Below are 13,604 nucleotides of genomic sequence, written 5' to 3' on the forward strand. Positions count from 1 at the left end.
GCTAAATACTGTTATTCAATATGTCACTTTTATTTATTGATCTATACTCTTTGTTTTGCCCCCTATAGCTGTAAATGAAAAAGCCATAAAACTAAATGAAACTCTTGGAGCCCAAGACAAAGCCCTGGAGAAAAGCTTTCAAGAGCTACAGCAAGAGATTGATCAGATGATGGCGGAATTGAGGCAGAAAAACCTAGATATGCAAAATGAAGTTGCTCAGGATGAGCTGGTGTAAGTCAATGTAACATAGACTTTCTTTTTCTGACCCTTACACTTGTGCCTCTTAACCTTTTTTTTTTTTTCAAATTCCATGTACGTCTTTTAAAATGTCTAAGTTAACCTGAGGGAAAAATGTTTCCTTACATTCAATGATGACATTAGATCCATGAGAGAGGTATTGTGCTAGTAAAGAAATGTTAAAGGGAAGGGATAAAAAAAAAAAAAAGAATGCTTGATTGTGGAAGGAAACAAAATAAAATAAGAAAGCAAGAGATTTCCTGGCTTGCTATAAACCCTGTTATATATGAACACAGTAATCCCTAGAAATCTAGCATAGGTTTTTGGCCACACTCTGAAGGCCGAATCTATTCCATTTTACCTCTAGCTCTAGGGTTCTCTGGTGTCTTGAAGGGGTTGGAGATTCTTAGTCATCTTGTATTCACACAAGCTTCCACTGATTGCATTCACTCCATTTTTAGAGACCTAGTAACCAGGATCCCTGTTTTATTTAACCACTTAATATGACTCACTTTGATAAAGAGATATTTCATAGATATAGCATGAATATGCAAACATTTCCTCTAACACCTTGGAAGTTTAATTCTTCCTATATTCTATATGGGGCCGGAGGGCGTAGGGGTAGTGAGAATTGGGATCATGGTTTTTTCAAATTCTTATATAACATCATTAGTCCCACCAAGTTCACACTCAAGTCCAGTGGACTGGCTTCCCAGACAACTGTTCCTCTGAGCTTCCCAGCTAAAATGGTTTGAAATCCCTGTATGGATTCTTATACACCTAGATCCCATGATCTCAAGCTGATCAAAGATTCCACTCCATTCCCTTAGAATCCCTTTTCAGGATGAATGAAAAAGTTTAAAACTCCAGGCCTGTTTCTTGGAGCCAGATGGTCCAAAGGATAGGGAAAGAGGAACTGTCCCTCAGGACCTCCCCATTTACCCAGTCTTGTTACCTTCTATGAGCTAAAGAGTCCTTCATCCCCATACCCAACAAGTGCAAGAAAAAACCCAGGCTGTGGTCAGGCAGGCAGTTTAAAAGACATAGTTCCAGCTCTAACAGAGCCAGTGAAAAAATGGCCATTTTCAACCCCACAGTGGATAAGCAGTTGTTTACACACACATCAGTTCTCTTGTCTTGCAGAATCAGGTCCCCCAACATTTTCCATGTAAGTTACACCTTTTTAGCCAGTCTAGGCATACCTTCATTGTACAAATATCCCTGGTTGGAAGTTGTATCCTAAAAATCATCAGAGAACAAAATCAGTAAGAAATCAGTAACAAAATCAGTAACAGAAATTAAGTAATGATTAAAACTTGTCAAAATAAAGGAAGAATTGAAGGCAGAACTAAATTTAAAAAATAAGACATGGAAACAGAAGAGGTACAGAAGAATTTTTAATGTATTTTATATATTTGTATATATAATATATATTTCAACCTACATGTAAAATACTGTTTATATATGCTATACTTATGGTAACACTAATTTTTTTAAGCTGATGACTTGTTTAATTAACTTTCTCAATTCAAATTCATATACATCATTAATAACTATTTTTTATAAGCCCTTACTTTCCATATTAGAAACAATATTGTGTATTGGTTCCAAGGCAGAAGAGTAGTAAGGGGTCAGGAATGGCAATTAAGTGACTTGCCCAGGGTCACACAAATAGGAAGTGTCTGAGGTCAGATTTGAAGCCAGGACCTCCTATCTCTAGGCCTGGCTCTCAGTCCAGTGAGCCATGCCCCTGTCCGCACTACCATGTTTAAATTTAAAAAAAAAAAAAAAGGAAAGAGGATAAACAAGCATAATTCATTAATATTCTAAATTCATCACTGTTTTGATATAAAATACTTAGAAAAAGGATGAGAAGCATCAAATAAAGAACAGTTTGAGAGAAGTATGAAGAAAGAAGTGACAAGTAATTCACTATTGTTAGGAGTCTTTTCTTAAAATCTTTTGAACAAACTTATTAGGAATGGATTATTTTTCATGTTCAAGTTAAAGCAGTAGACTTCTGAGGCCCCTCAAACTCTATGAGCCTCTGATCTTTCCTTAAGCTTTTACAGTTTGTATGGCAAAGTGTTAGTTTCTGGGAAAATATAATGTTTAGCTAAGATGGAATCGCAGCCCTCATGGAGTTTACATTCTGTTAGGGGGCTGAAGCAAAGCAAATAAGGATAATTTCACTAGTATCTGGTAAACGTATTAGAAATAAAATAAAGTCCTATGAAGTTCAAGGGGGAGAGTCATTACTGATCAAAGCAAGGAAGGATCATAGAAAAGGCTGCACTTGAGTTAGACTTTAAAGGATGTATAAGAATTGAACAGATAAAGGGAGAAAAGAATATGTTAGACAGAGGAAAGGATAGCATGAGCCATGGAAGGAAAAGGACTAAGCATGTATTTTTTTTAGACCCTTACTTTCTGACTCAGTAACAACTCTTAAGACAGAAGGGCAAGGAATAGGGAAATGAAGGTAAGTGACTTGTCCAAGGTCACACAGATAGGAAATGTCTGAGGTCAAACTTGAACTCAGATCTTCCTGACTCCAGGCCTGACACTGTATCCATTGTGCCACCTAGCTGCCCAGATTAAGCATATATTAAACACATGTTATGAGCCAGGTACTGTGCTAAGTACTTAAAAATATTATTCTATTTTATTCTCACAACAACCCTGGAAGAGGACTATTATTATTGACCTTTTATGTTTTGGGAAACTGAGGCAGTCAATGATTAAGTGATTTACCCAAGATCAAATGGCTAAACAGCTGAGACTAGACTGACTCCAGGACCAGTGCCCTATCCAGTGTGTCACCTGAAAATGCCTGAAAAGATGTGAAAGATGAAAAGACATCCTTGACAGTCAGAGAGTAGTACCATTTGTTTGAATTCACATATGCATTTGCCCACAGGGTAACATAAAGATTAGGAATAGATAAGTTGGAAGGTAATTTATGTAGTTGTCATTACAAAAATATGTGGAGGACCAAAGGATCATCCATTTAGAGACAAAAGAAAACTTGGAGACTGAGTCCTACTGAGGTAATGCAGTAATCCCCAAGGTCATGCAGCATTAAGTACACCCAGGTTCAGGTCTCCAAGGTCTCTGATTTAGAAGTGTAAGAAAAAGACTTGGCTGATAAGAATTAGAGAATTGCCCAAAGCTCACAGAGGCCAAGAGAACCCAAGTCTCTGACTCTAAGCCCTGAATTCTATCTACATTCTGGCACTATTACGCAGTTGTTATTAGACATTCTATTTGCCACATACAAACTTCCTTAGAAAAAGCTCCAACTTTTCAAATTTATGTCATATTTTGAGGTAAGATACATGTCTGTTCAGTCACAGAGACAGGAAGTATATAACTGTGATGGGGTTAGGTCCAAAAAAATCAGCTGAGACAGAAAAAGAGTAGGGAACATGTCATAGTAATAATACCCAACTAGCCAAAAAAATAGCTTGTCAAACTTCCATTCAAAGACCGTTTCAAATCAGGCATATCAATATTCAGTCCCCTTCATTCAAAGTAATGTAGAAGTAAGCCAAGTGTCTCATTAAAGTGAATGAGGTGATGTTTTTTGACAAGTGAAGTGATTCATAAAACTCATTTCATCAACCTGATTCTTGGAATGATGGTGAAAAAGCATCTCACTTCCAAAATCATCATACAGCACTGATAAGGACTAAAGGCTTCTGTTTTTAATTCTCAGAAAAATGAATTGTGATTTTTCAAGTACCAATTTTCTAATTGCTTTAGTAATCGGGATTCTTCTTGCCACCTCTTTCCATCCTTGCTTTTTTCTGTTTTTATTTTTTATTTTAAGTTGAATATTTCTTTTTGCACATGATCTGATGCAACAAAAACACAGTGATGAAGTGGACTTTTGACCAGTTATTGGGTTTGGTGTGATTCCAGAGCTGCTGAAGCCCTTCTGAGGAAAGTAAAAAAGTTATTTGGAGAATCCCGGGGGAAAAATGAAGAGTTGGAAAAAGAAGTCAGGGACAAACTGATGGATTACCAAAGCAAAATAGATGATGCCCAGGACCTGTTGAGAGAAGCCACAGATAAAATCAAAGAGGCTGATCGCTTATCTGAAACAAACCAAAAAAACATGACTGATCTGGAGGTAAGTCCTTAAGATAGAAGTATTGTACCAAAACCTAGTGGGACTGAGGATGAGAGGGAAACCAGAGAATGAAGTTCAGAGCCTGAACCTATAGAGCTAATTATTTTTTCTCTGCATTCAAAAGCCTCAGTGATACAAAGTCCAAAAAGGCAAGTTAGGAAAGAGCAAAAACTAGAAGAAGGCAGAAGACACAACTTGGAAAAAGGGAGGATTGAAGGGATAAGTAATAAGGAGTACTTAAAATTGCTTTTTTTTAAAGCATATATATATTGAATGCCAAGAAACTTGATTAACCTTGGCATATGTGTATTTAATTTGTGTGAAGATGCAGTGAAATCCAATGGCTCCATGACAATAATATATATCAGAAGTTGGGGAAGGAATAGGTTGACAGTTTTCTGTTTTTATCTAGGGTTCACAGATACTTTTTTGTGTGAGAGGGAGGAAATGTTTTTTTTAAATAAATTTCTCTTCCATGTTGCCAACTGTTATGTCACAAAATAAAACTACCTTAAAAAGTACAAAAAGTTCAATGTAGTATATTTGAAAAAAACAATTGATGGGTTATTAGGAGGCCTGGACTATAGTCCTGACTTTGCCAATAAGTAGCCACTAAATGGCCCTAAACAAATCTCTCAACTAGTATTCTATAATGGGGATACAACCAATATTTGCCTCCAGATTTCATGACGATGTATCTAGATCTCATGACCAATGGAGTACTTGGTAATCTCATTATTCATTCCTCATATTCTTCACCAATGATCCACTTATCCCAATTATATACTTCTCTCATCATATTCTTTATATGCTACTTCTCTTAAATAGTTATTCAGAACTGAAATGTGGCTACATACTTTTATCTGCTCTGCATCTCTCCTTTACCCTTTGGATGATGGCCAATTTTAATTCTCTAAAAAGTAGGGTATTCCATGGCTTTCAGAAGTCTAGCAACTCCAGGAGAATATTTATTTTAAAAGGATGAAATTTTGTTTTACCCAAAGACAATCAAATCTGTTTCTAGTTCATTTTCCATGCACGATGTATACCCAATATGTATATAATAATTTATATTATGTTTGGATTATACATACACTGTATAGGTTGTCCATCTAACCATAGTTGTAAAAGTCTGAAAGATAGGCACTTCTTCAAAAGAGATATGCCTATCTTGTTCTGTCTGTACTACTCAGCTCATTTATGGCTATATCCAGGCTCACCAAAGATCAAAATTTCATTGTTCAATCTCATGGCCTTTCTGAGTACTCATACCTCTTGGTCTTTTTGAATAGTTTACATCTCCTCCTAAATATCCTCTTACCTTTGGATTTTCAAGATACTCCCTTGCTCTGGTTCTCCTCCCACCTATCTCAACCATCCTTCTCATTGTCCTTTTCTATTTCTGAACTTTTGTGTAGGGATGTATCCCACAGTTTTGTCCTAGGCTCTTTTCTCTTCCCTCTACACTATTTCCATTGGTGATCTCATCAGCTGTTCCATATTAAACTATTATTTCTATGGAATTTTCAAATCTATCTTTCATTCTCTCCTGAGTTCCATTCTTACATTTCCAACTGTTCAGTTGTTTGATCTCCACCTGTAAATTCTGCTGGTAACTCAAAACTCAATATGTGCAAAAGAGAATTAATAATCTTTCACTCTAAACTTTCCCTTCCACCTAATTTCCCTATTTCTACCAAGGGCACAATCATAGTCCCTGGCACCTAATTTCACAATATAAAAGTAATGAAAAACTCTTCACTAGTAGTCGAACCCAATATCCAAACTTTGCCAAGTCTTATGGATTACCTCTCCTCAATATCTACATTCCTTTCTCTCCTGATACCAAAATGGCTCTAGTTGAGGTACCTATTTCTTCTTGCCTATAATTTGTGATAGGAAACTTAATTGGTCTCCACACTTGCACTCTCTTCCCTCTAGAATCGATTCTCCTTGAAGTTGACAATTAACACAATGTCATGTCTAAAGAGGAGCTGAACATGCTCCTAATAGCGGCAAACACTTTTTGGCAAGTATACAGCTCCCTATTTTATATTACATGATAGGAACAACCAGAGATCTTTGAATGGAGTTATCTTTGTTGTCACATCTTTTAATGAATTTTTTTATGCTTTAGACATAGGTACCTTGTTGGAGGAGAGCTTTTAAAGGGGGCATTTTCTTATACTAAATCAAAAGCTTCTTTCGTAGTCAACAAACAATAAGCACCATGGATTCTTGTATTCTCTGTAGTCTTTTTTTTTTACTCTTATTTTCCATCCTAGAATCAATACTATGCATTGGTTCCAAGATTTAAGAGCGATAAGGGCTAGGCAATGGTGGTTAAGTGACTTGCCAGGATCATACAGCTAGGAAGCATCTGAGCCCAGATTTGAACCTCAATCCATTGAACCACCCAGATGCCCCCTCTCTATATCTTTCAATCAATTGTGTGACTATAAAGAAATGGTCTGAATCTGTATGGCTTTTGGTTGTCACATTTCTCCCCATGGCAACCACATGTTGTTAGGTGCCTGAGCCAGTTTCTAATGTCTTTTAGTCTCCTTCTTGTGGCAATTGATTTATATTGATTAAACTTTCCGAGGAAATGTTAGTAGTCTGTATTATTACTTATTCTTTGATCCATTTCACTTTTTTGAGTTTCAAAAAATTGTTCAAATAGTTCAGATTGAATTGCCCCAATTTCTCCCTATTATGATTAAAATGGATATAGATGGATGTAAATAGAAGTATTAATATTTTAATTAAAGCCATATTGGTAAAATAAAGAAGACCACATGCCTGCTAAGATCAAATTCAAATCGCCGGCCATAAGTTGGCTCACATCACCACGTAAGACAGGAAACCCATTGAATCATGGGAAATGTAGTTTCAAAGTCCCCTAAACACCCACAGGAAGTTTATGTCATATATCTAAATATTTAAGGCTCAAATGAACCCCAAATTTCCACTAACACATCCCTATATTTTCTGCAAATTTTTTTATAAATTTCATTGATTTTTATCTTTATTTTAACAAGTTAATATCTGACTATATACATAGATGATTCATAAATTATAAAAGGAAGTTATCATTTCCCATCTTTTAAAATATAATCATTTTGGGGCAGCTAGGGGGTTCAGTGGATTGAGATCCAAGCCCAGAGACAAGAGGTCCTGGGTTCAAATTTGTCCTCAGATACTTCCTAGCTGTGAAATCCTTTGACAAGATACTTAATCCCCATTGCCTAGCCCTTAACATTCTTCTGCCTTGGAACCAATACATAGTACTGATTCTTAGTCAGAAGGTAAGGGTGTATATATATGAAATCATTTTCATTTTTTGCCAGGTCATTTGGTAATCTCTATGTCTAGGAAATGCCCTAGCCCTCTCCTTGAGGAACATATTCACAAGATATAAACAAGATATAGAAGATATAGTGTATAAAGTAGAAACCTCTCTCATTTCTTACTCCAAAATTATGTCTTACTGTATCTTCTGCCATTCACCCTCACTTGGAGCTGTCATATAACAAAAGTAGAAGTGACTAGGGCTTCTAACCCAAAGAGTATACTCTTTCTCTCTCTAACCCTGAACCTCATACTCAGTAGTTCCTCCCAATCTGTGCCACATTGCTTGAACCTAATCTCTCACTCAGCCCTATCCCTAAAGGCGTATCATCATAAAGACCCACTCACCTACTCTTCAATTCCTAACTACCAAACACTCTGGGGGTTGAGCCATCTCATCTCCCAACACCTTATATATCCTGAAGTCCTGGATAATCCCCCACCTACCTTCTCAAACTACTCCTCAGTGAAATAATTTCCAGGTACAACTCTCTACTGAAGTCACTGAATATTGAAGTATAGGTTGACTTGGGAAATTTCCTCTCAAGTTCTAGAATTTCATTGCCTTCTCATTCTCTGCAACAGATGTCAGAGCTTAAGATATCATTATCTCCCAAGATCATATCACAACCAAAAAATGAAACTCAAAAGTGATTCAAGATTGGTATCTCAATTAACTTTTTTTCTCATCTGAAGAGACCCGCTTAGAGTTCTATTACCCCACCTTTCATCTCCAATTTTTTTAGATAGGCATACGGAAAAAAAAATGTAGATACTTCTCTCATATAAAACATCTTTCATCCTGCTCTGTCTGCAATATTGAGTCAATTTCTCCACTGCTTTCCCTGATAACCAGCATTGCCATTAGAGTTCACATAAGGGTGAACTCACAACCTACACTGAAAAAAAAACCATTGGAATCAGGTTTATAAGTACTTCTGTGAGAAAACCTTTCCCTTAGAGATAAAACTGGGTCTGAGTAATCTGATAATGAATCCTAAATCTTTCACAGCATACAATTTCACTTTCAACCCCAAACTTCAACTCTAGCCTATTTGTTTTTCCCAGTTTTCTTCTGGATCAGCAGAAAAAAAGGGGGAAGGGGAAAAGATTTGACTTCTGAAGTGTTCCTTTAAAGGTTTATCTTCGTGAAGTCTTTCTCGTCAGGTCTGTGAGAAATGGAGGACAGATGCTTTCCCCTAGAATATGTGCAGCCCTTATCAGTTTGAGGCTTTTACTGTCATGCTCAGCAGTGTTTACAAGAAAAGAAAGGGAGGCATCTTGTAAAACCAGATTTAGTCCTCAGTCATATTAGATATGGGGCCGCATGATTTATCTATTTCTGTGATGCATCTGGGAATAACTTCAACTTACCTAAGGGTTCCTCTTTCCATTTTAATTTCAGTTTTTAAATTTTTAAAATTCACATGTATAGAAAGTAAAATAGTTTAGGAAATAGCTTAAGAAGAAGGGACAGCAAATGGTCCTTCCAACAAGTCCACCCAGTTGGTGGTTTCCAAAACACAATATTCAAACATGTGCTGAGAGCTCATGATAGAATCAACACCATGCTTCTTGTGGAGATCATTGTGAAGACCATTTATTCAGCTTCCAAGTTTAAGTGATGACCTTTGCATGGCTTTTTTTTCAAATTATGCACCAATATTATGTGCCTCATTTGTCAGCTAGGATGTAGTCGTGAATAATGCCCTGAATGAACCTGAAGTCAGGAAGTCAGAAAGATATGAATTCAAATTCAAAGTAAGCAAAGCCATTTAACCTCTCTTTCCCATCAGTTTCTTCCACTACAAAATGCTAATAATAACAGCACTCACATCATAAGATTGTTGTAAAAATCATTATAAAGCACAATTCTTGCTTGGCACATAGTAAGAGCTATATAAATGTTAGCTATAACTATCATTGTTATTATTATCATTAATATTAGTAAGTCGTTGTGGAAATTCTACACTCCAGGGCAAAGATGATTTATAATAATCACTTGGTTCACATTGTCCCCACAGCTGATATTTATAATAATGCTTTAAGGTTTGTAGAACTTTTTTCTTTTTTTTTTTTTTTTTTTTTGTAAATCACTTTAAAAAATTATCTCATTTGATCCTTACAACTATCTTAGGGAGGTAGGTGCTATTGTAGACACATTTTTTTCAGATGAAGAAACAGACAGTTAAATGTTAGGTCACTTACCCAGAGTAGCCCAGCTTATAACAAGTGTACGAAGGGGGCAGCTGGGTAGCTCAGTGGTTTGAGAGTCAGGCCTAGAGATGAGAGGTCCTAGGTTCAAATCTGGCCTCAGACACTTCCTAGCTGTGTGACCCTGGGCAAGTCACTTGACCTCCATTGCCCACCCTTACCACTCTTCTGCCTGGGAGCCAATACACAGAAGTTAAGGGTTTAAAAAAATAACAAATAAATAAACAAACAAATAAATGAATGAATGAATGAATGAATGAATGTGTATGAAGCAGGATTTGAATTCAAATCTTCCTAATTCTAGCTCCAGAGCACCTTCTACTGTACCACCTACCTCCTTATGATCAATCAATTAATAAACATTTATTCAGTGCCCACTATGTACCAGGGATTGTATTTAGTGTTGGGATACAAAAAGAATCATCAAATAGTCCCTGTCCTCAAGGAGCTTTTAATTTAATGATGGAGGCAACATACAAACCAATATATACAAAGCAAGCTATACGCAGAATAAATATTAAATAGTTTTACAAAGGAAAGCCCTAGAATTAAAGAGAAATTGGGAAAGGCTTCCTACAGAAGGTAGAATTTTAAATGGGACTTAAAAGCAATAATGAAGGTCACTAGTCAAAGAAGAATTTTCTTAACAGTAAAACAGGGATAATTAGCACCTACCTCATAGAGTTGTTCTAAAGTGATTTGCAGGGTGCTTAGAACTTAGTAGGTGCTATGTAAATGCTTATTTCATTTTTTTTAAAGAACTCTTACTTTGGGCACCTTCATGGCTCCATGGATAGAGAGCCAGGTCTGAAGACAAGAAGTCCTGGATTCAAATCTGGTCTCCAACATTTCCTGCCTCTATGACCCTGGACAAATCATTTAACATCAATTGCCTAGACCTTACCACTCTTCTGTCTTGAAATCAATACTTAACATTGATTCTAAGATGGAAGGTAAGAGTTTTTAATTTTTTTTTAATTCTTACTTCCTATCTTAGTGGCAACTCTAGGACAGGAGGGCAAGGGCTAAGCAAATGGAGTTAAGTGGCTTGTCCAGGGTCACACAGCTAAGAAGTAACTGAGGTCAAATTTGAACCTAGGTCCTCCTTACTCTAGACCTGGCTCTCTATGTACTATACACTTAGTTGCCCTCTTTCCCATTTTAAAATGATTCCAATTTGTTAAAAATTATTTTATTTTTCTATAATCAAATTCATTGTTTTTTGCTTCCAAAAGTTTTTTTTTCTCTTTGTTTCATTAAAATATCAATGTTATTTCATTTTTTTCAGTTTGTTCTGATTTTTAAAATATTTGTATTTCTGAACCATGATGTCAGGTATGGATTTAACATATACACCCATTTTTGGCCACAATACTTATCAAGTTTTTATTTAATCTGTGAGTCCTTTTGCCAGTGTTTTTTTTAAGGGCATGAATGCCGAAATTTTACAGATAAGCAAATCAAATGGTTACTTAGTTACAAAGATCACACATGAGTTAAATAGTAGATCCAGAATTCCAGCTCAAGTTCTTCAGCTCCACATCTTGTATTCTTTCCATTTTAACAATATCACAGAATCTTGGATTTTGAAGGGACCTCAAAAGTCATCTTGTTCAACCAGTACTAAAGAGGAATATCTTCCATAATGTCTTCAGCTAATGACTACTCTCTGCATCCAGTCATTGCTGGCCATGAGAATAAACCCCAAAATTTGAAATCATTTTTGAAAGAAATTTATTTGGTCATTTGATACATGAGAGGACTGGAAAACCTTTCGGCTCCTTGACTAGTCTCTGAAGTTTATGGTATATAATGTTCAAATAAGAGTACCAATACCAACAGGAGTACAACTTAAGTGCAAAGTAGCAGAGGGGGCAATCCTAGACAAGCTTCATTGGCATGTATATCAATAAGCATAACCATTGAGCATAAGCATTCAAACTTGAGGAACCCAAAACACAAAGATTGGGTAGACTTAAGACTTGGGTGGGATCTAAGCATTCCCTGAAACCATCTGGCTTCCCCTGAGAGTATCTCTGAGGTCAGACTGACCTATAAATAAGCTTTTAGGTTAGACATTTTCTAGACATATAAAGCAAAGTTCAAACATTATTAATAAGTGATGAATAATAAAATATCTTTCTCCACAATTCAATTAGTTCCACTTTCACTGACCTCCATCTAGCTTATTCATTCCATTTTGTCCATATGAGATAACATTAGATACTTTGTTAAATACCTTGCTGAAATCCCAGTCAGATAAATGTTTGGATTTCACCTTGTCAAAAATGTCACAAGATTGGTATTGATAAAAATCATGCTATCTTTTAATGATCGTCACTTCCTCTCTGAAATATTCATATTATTACCTTAATTTTACATTCCAGAATTTTGCTAGGAATAGAAATCAAGTCAATAAACCTATAATTTAAACCTCGATCTGCTCCTTTTTTTTTTTTAAATTGGAACAGCACTTAACATCATAAGTCTGCAACTAAAAAGGAAAATTCTCCAATATTTTTCCAAAGGTCACAAAGGACACCAGTTCAAAAATCATATTCAGAAGTTTTCTTAGTAATACATTACTGGTATCAAGGGTGATGGAAATGAAGGGAAAGGAGTCATCTTCAACTGCTAAATCATGAAACTAGGTCTCAAGTCCCATTGAATCTTTAATTCCAGTGTTCTTGATAGCAGTCTTTTCTAATTCTTCCCCTACCATGCTTCCTCTACATAAATAACTATGATACAAGCAAATATTATACAAGTACAAATAAAAGCACCCAGCAACAGTCTAAGAGAAATTTGAGGAGGTAAGGCTCACTTTCACCTAAGTAGGGTTAGAGAATCAATGAAGAATATTTCTTCAAGAGAAGGTGCCACCTGAGCTGAACCTTAAAAGAATTTTGAAGGAGTTTTTAGTAGAGCAAAATGAAAATGAAGTCCATTCCAGGTGTGGGTGATTCTGTAAACAAAGTTAAGAGAGAGGAGAGGGCAAAATGATGTCTACTTCATTTTACCTGGAACCTATAAACTCTAAAGGAGAATAGAATGAAATATAGTTAGAAGGGTAAGTTAGTGCCAGTTTTTGAAGGTCCTTGAATGCCAGCATAAGAAGTTTATAGTTTATTCCCTTGGCAAGAGGGGAGTTGCTGAAGGTTTTTGAATAGAGAAGTAACATGGATTAAACACATTTGAAGACTGCCTAATCCTTCCCGCTACTATATTTCAAGATAAATTCTGTCAATACCTAAGCTATGGAGTCGACACATTCAGAATCTACATCAGTTCATTTAGCCACTAGGGTGCCATCCAGTCTGTGCATTTTTTTTTTTTTGCTTCCAAGTAATAAAAAGTAACCTATTATAAAAGTTAATGCAGATCCCAGAGGTGACTCATTTAGAACTACTGCTTAAGACTGGCTCATTATTGTGTTAAGAAACCATAATGTCTGTGACATTGAGTCTAACACCCAAATGGTTATAATATTCACCCTTAAAATTTGTATAATATTAGAAATTACTATGATTCACACTAATATAACTAACCATATTTAGAAAAATTAATTGTTAAACTGCCATGTACTACACAACTTATGAATATGGTAAATGAAAAGTATTTTTAACACAAGGTAAGAGCTGAGACTGAAAATCTGGAAATGAATTAA

General features: G+C 35.9%; 1 protein-coding gene across 1 annotated transcript in view; it reads left to right on the forward strand.

Annotated features, from left to right (window-relative positions):
- LAMA2 (laminin subunit alpha 2) overlaps positions 1–13,604 on the forward strand; it is a 625,852-nt gene that overhangs the window by 467,581 nt on the left and 144,667 nt on the right. Inside the window, 2 exon segments of the mRNA XM_044676961.1 lie at positions 69–231; positions 4,162–4,372. Coding sequence (XP_044532896.1) covers positions 69–231; positions 4,162–4,372 — 374 coding nt within the window.

The sequence above is a fragment of the Gracilinanus agilis genome, chromosome 4 (genome assembly GCF_016433145.1).
Source record: "Gracilinanus agilis isolate LMUSP501 chromosome 4, AgileGrace, whole genome shotgun sequence".
NCBI lineage: Eukaryota > Metazoa > Chordata > Mammalia > Didelphimorphia > Didelphidae > Gracilinanus > Gracilinanus agilis.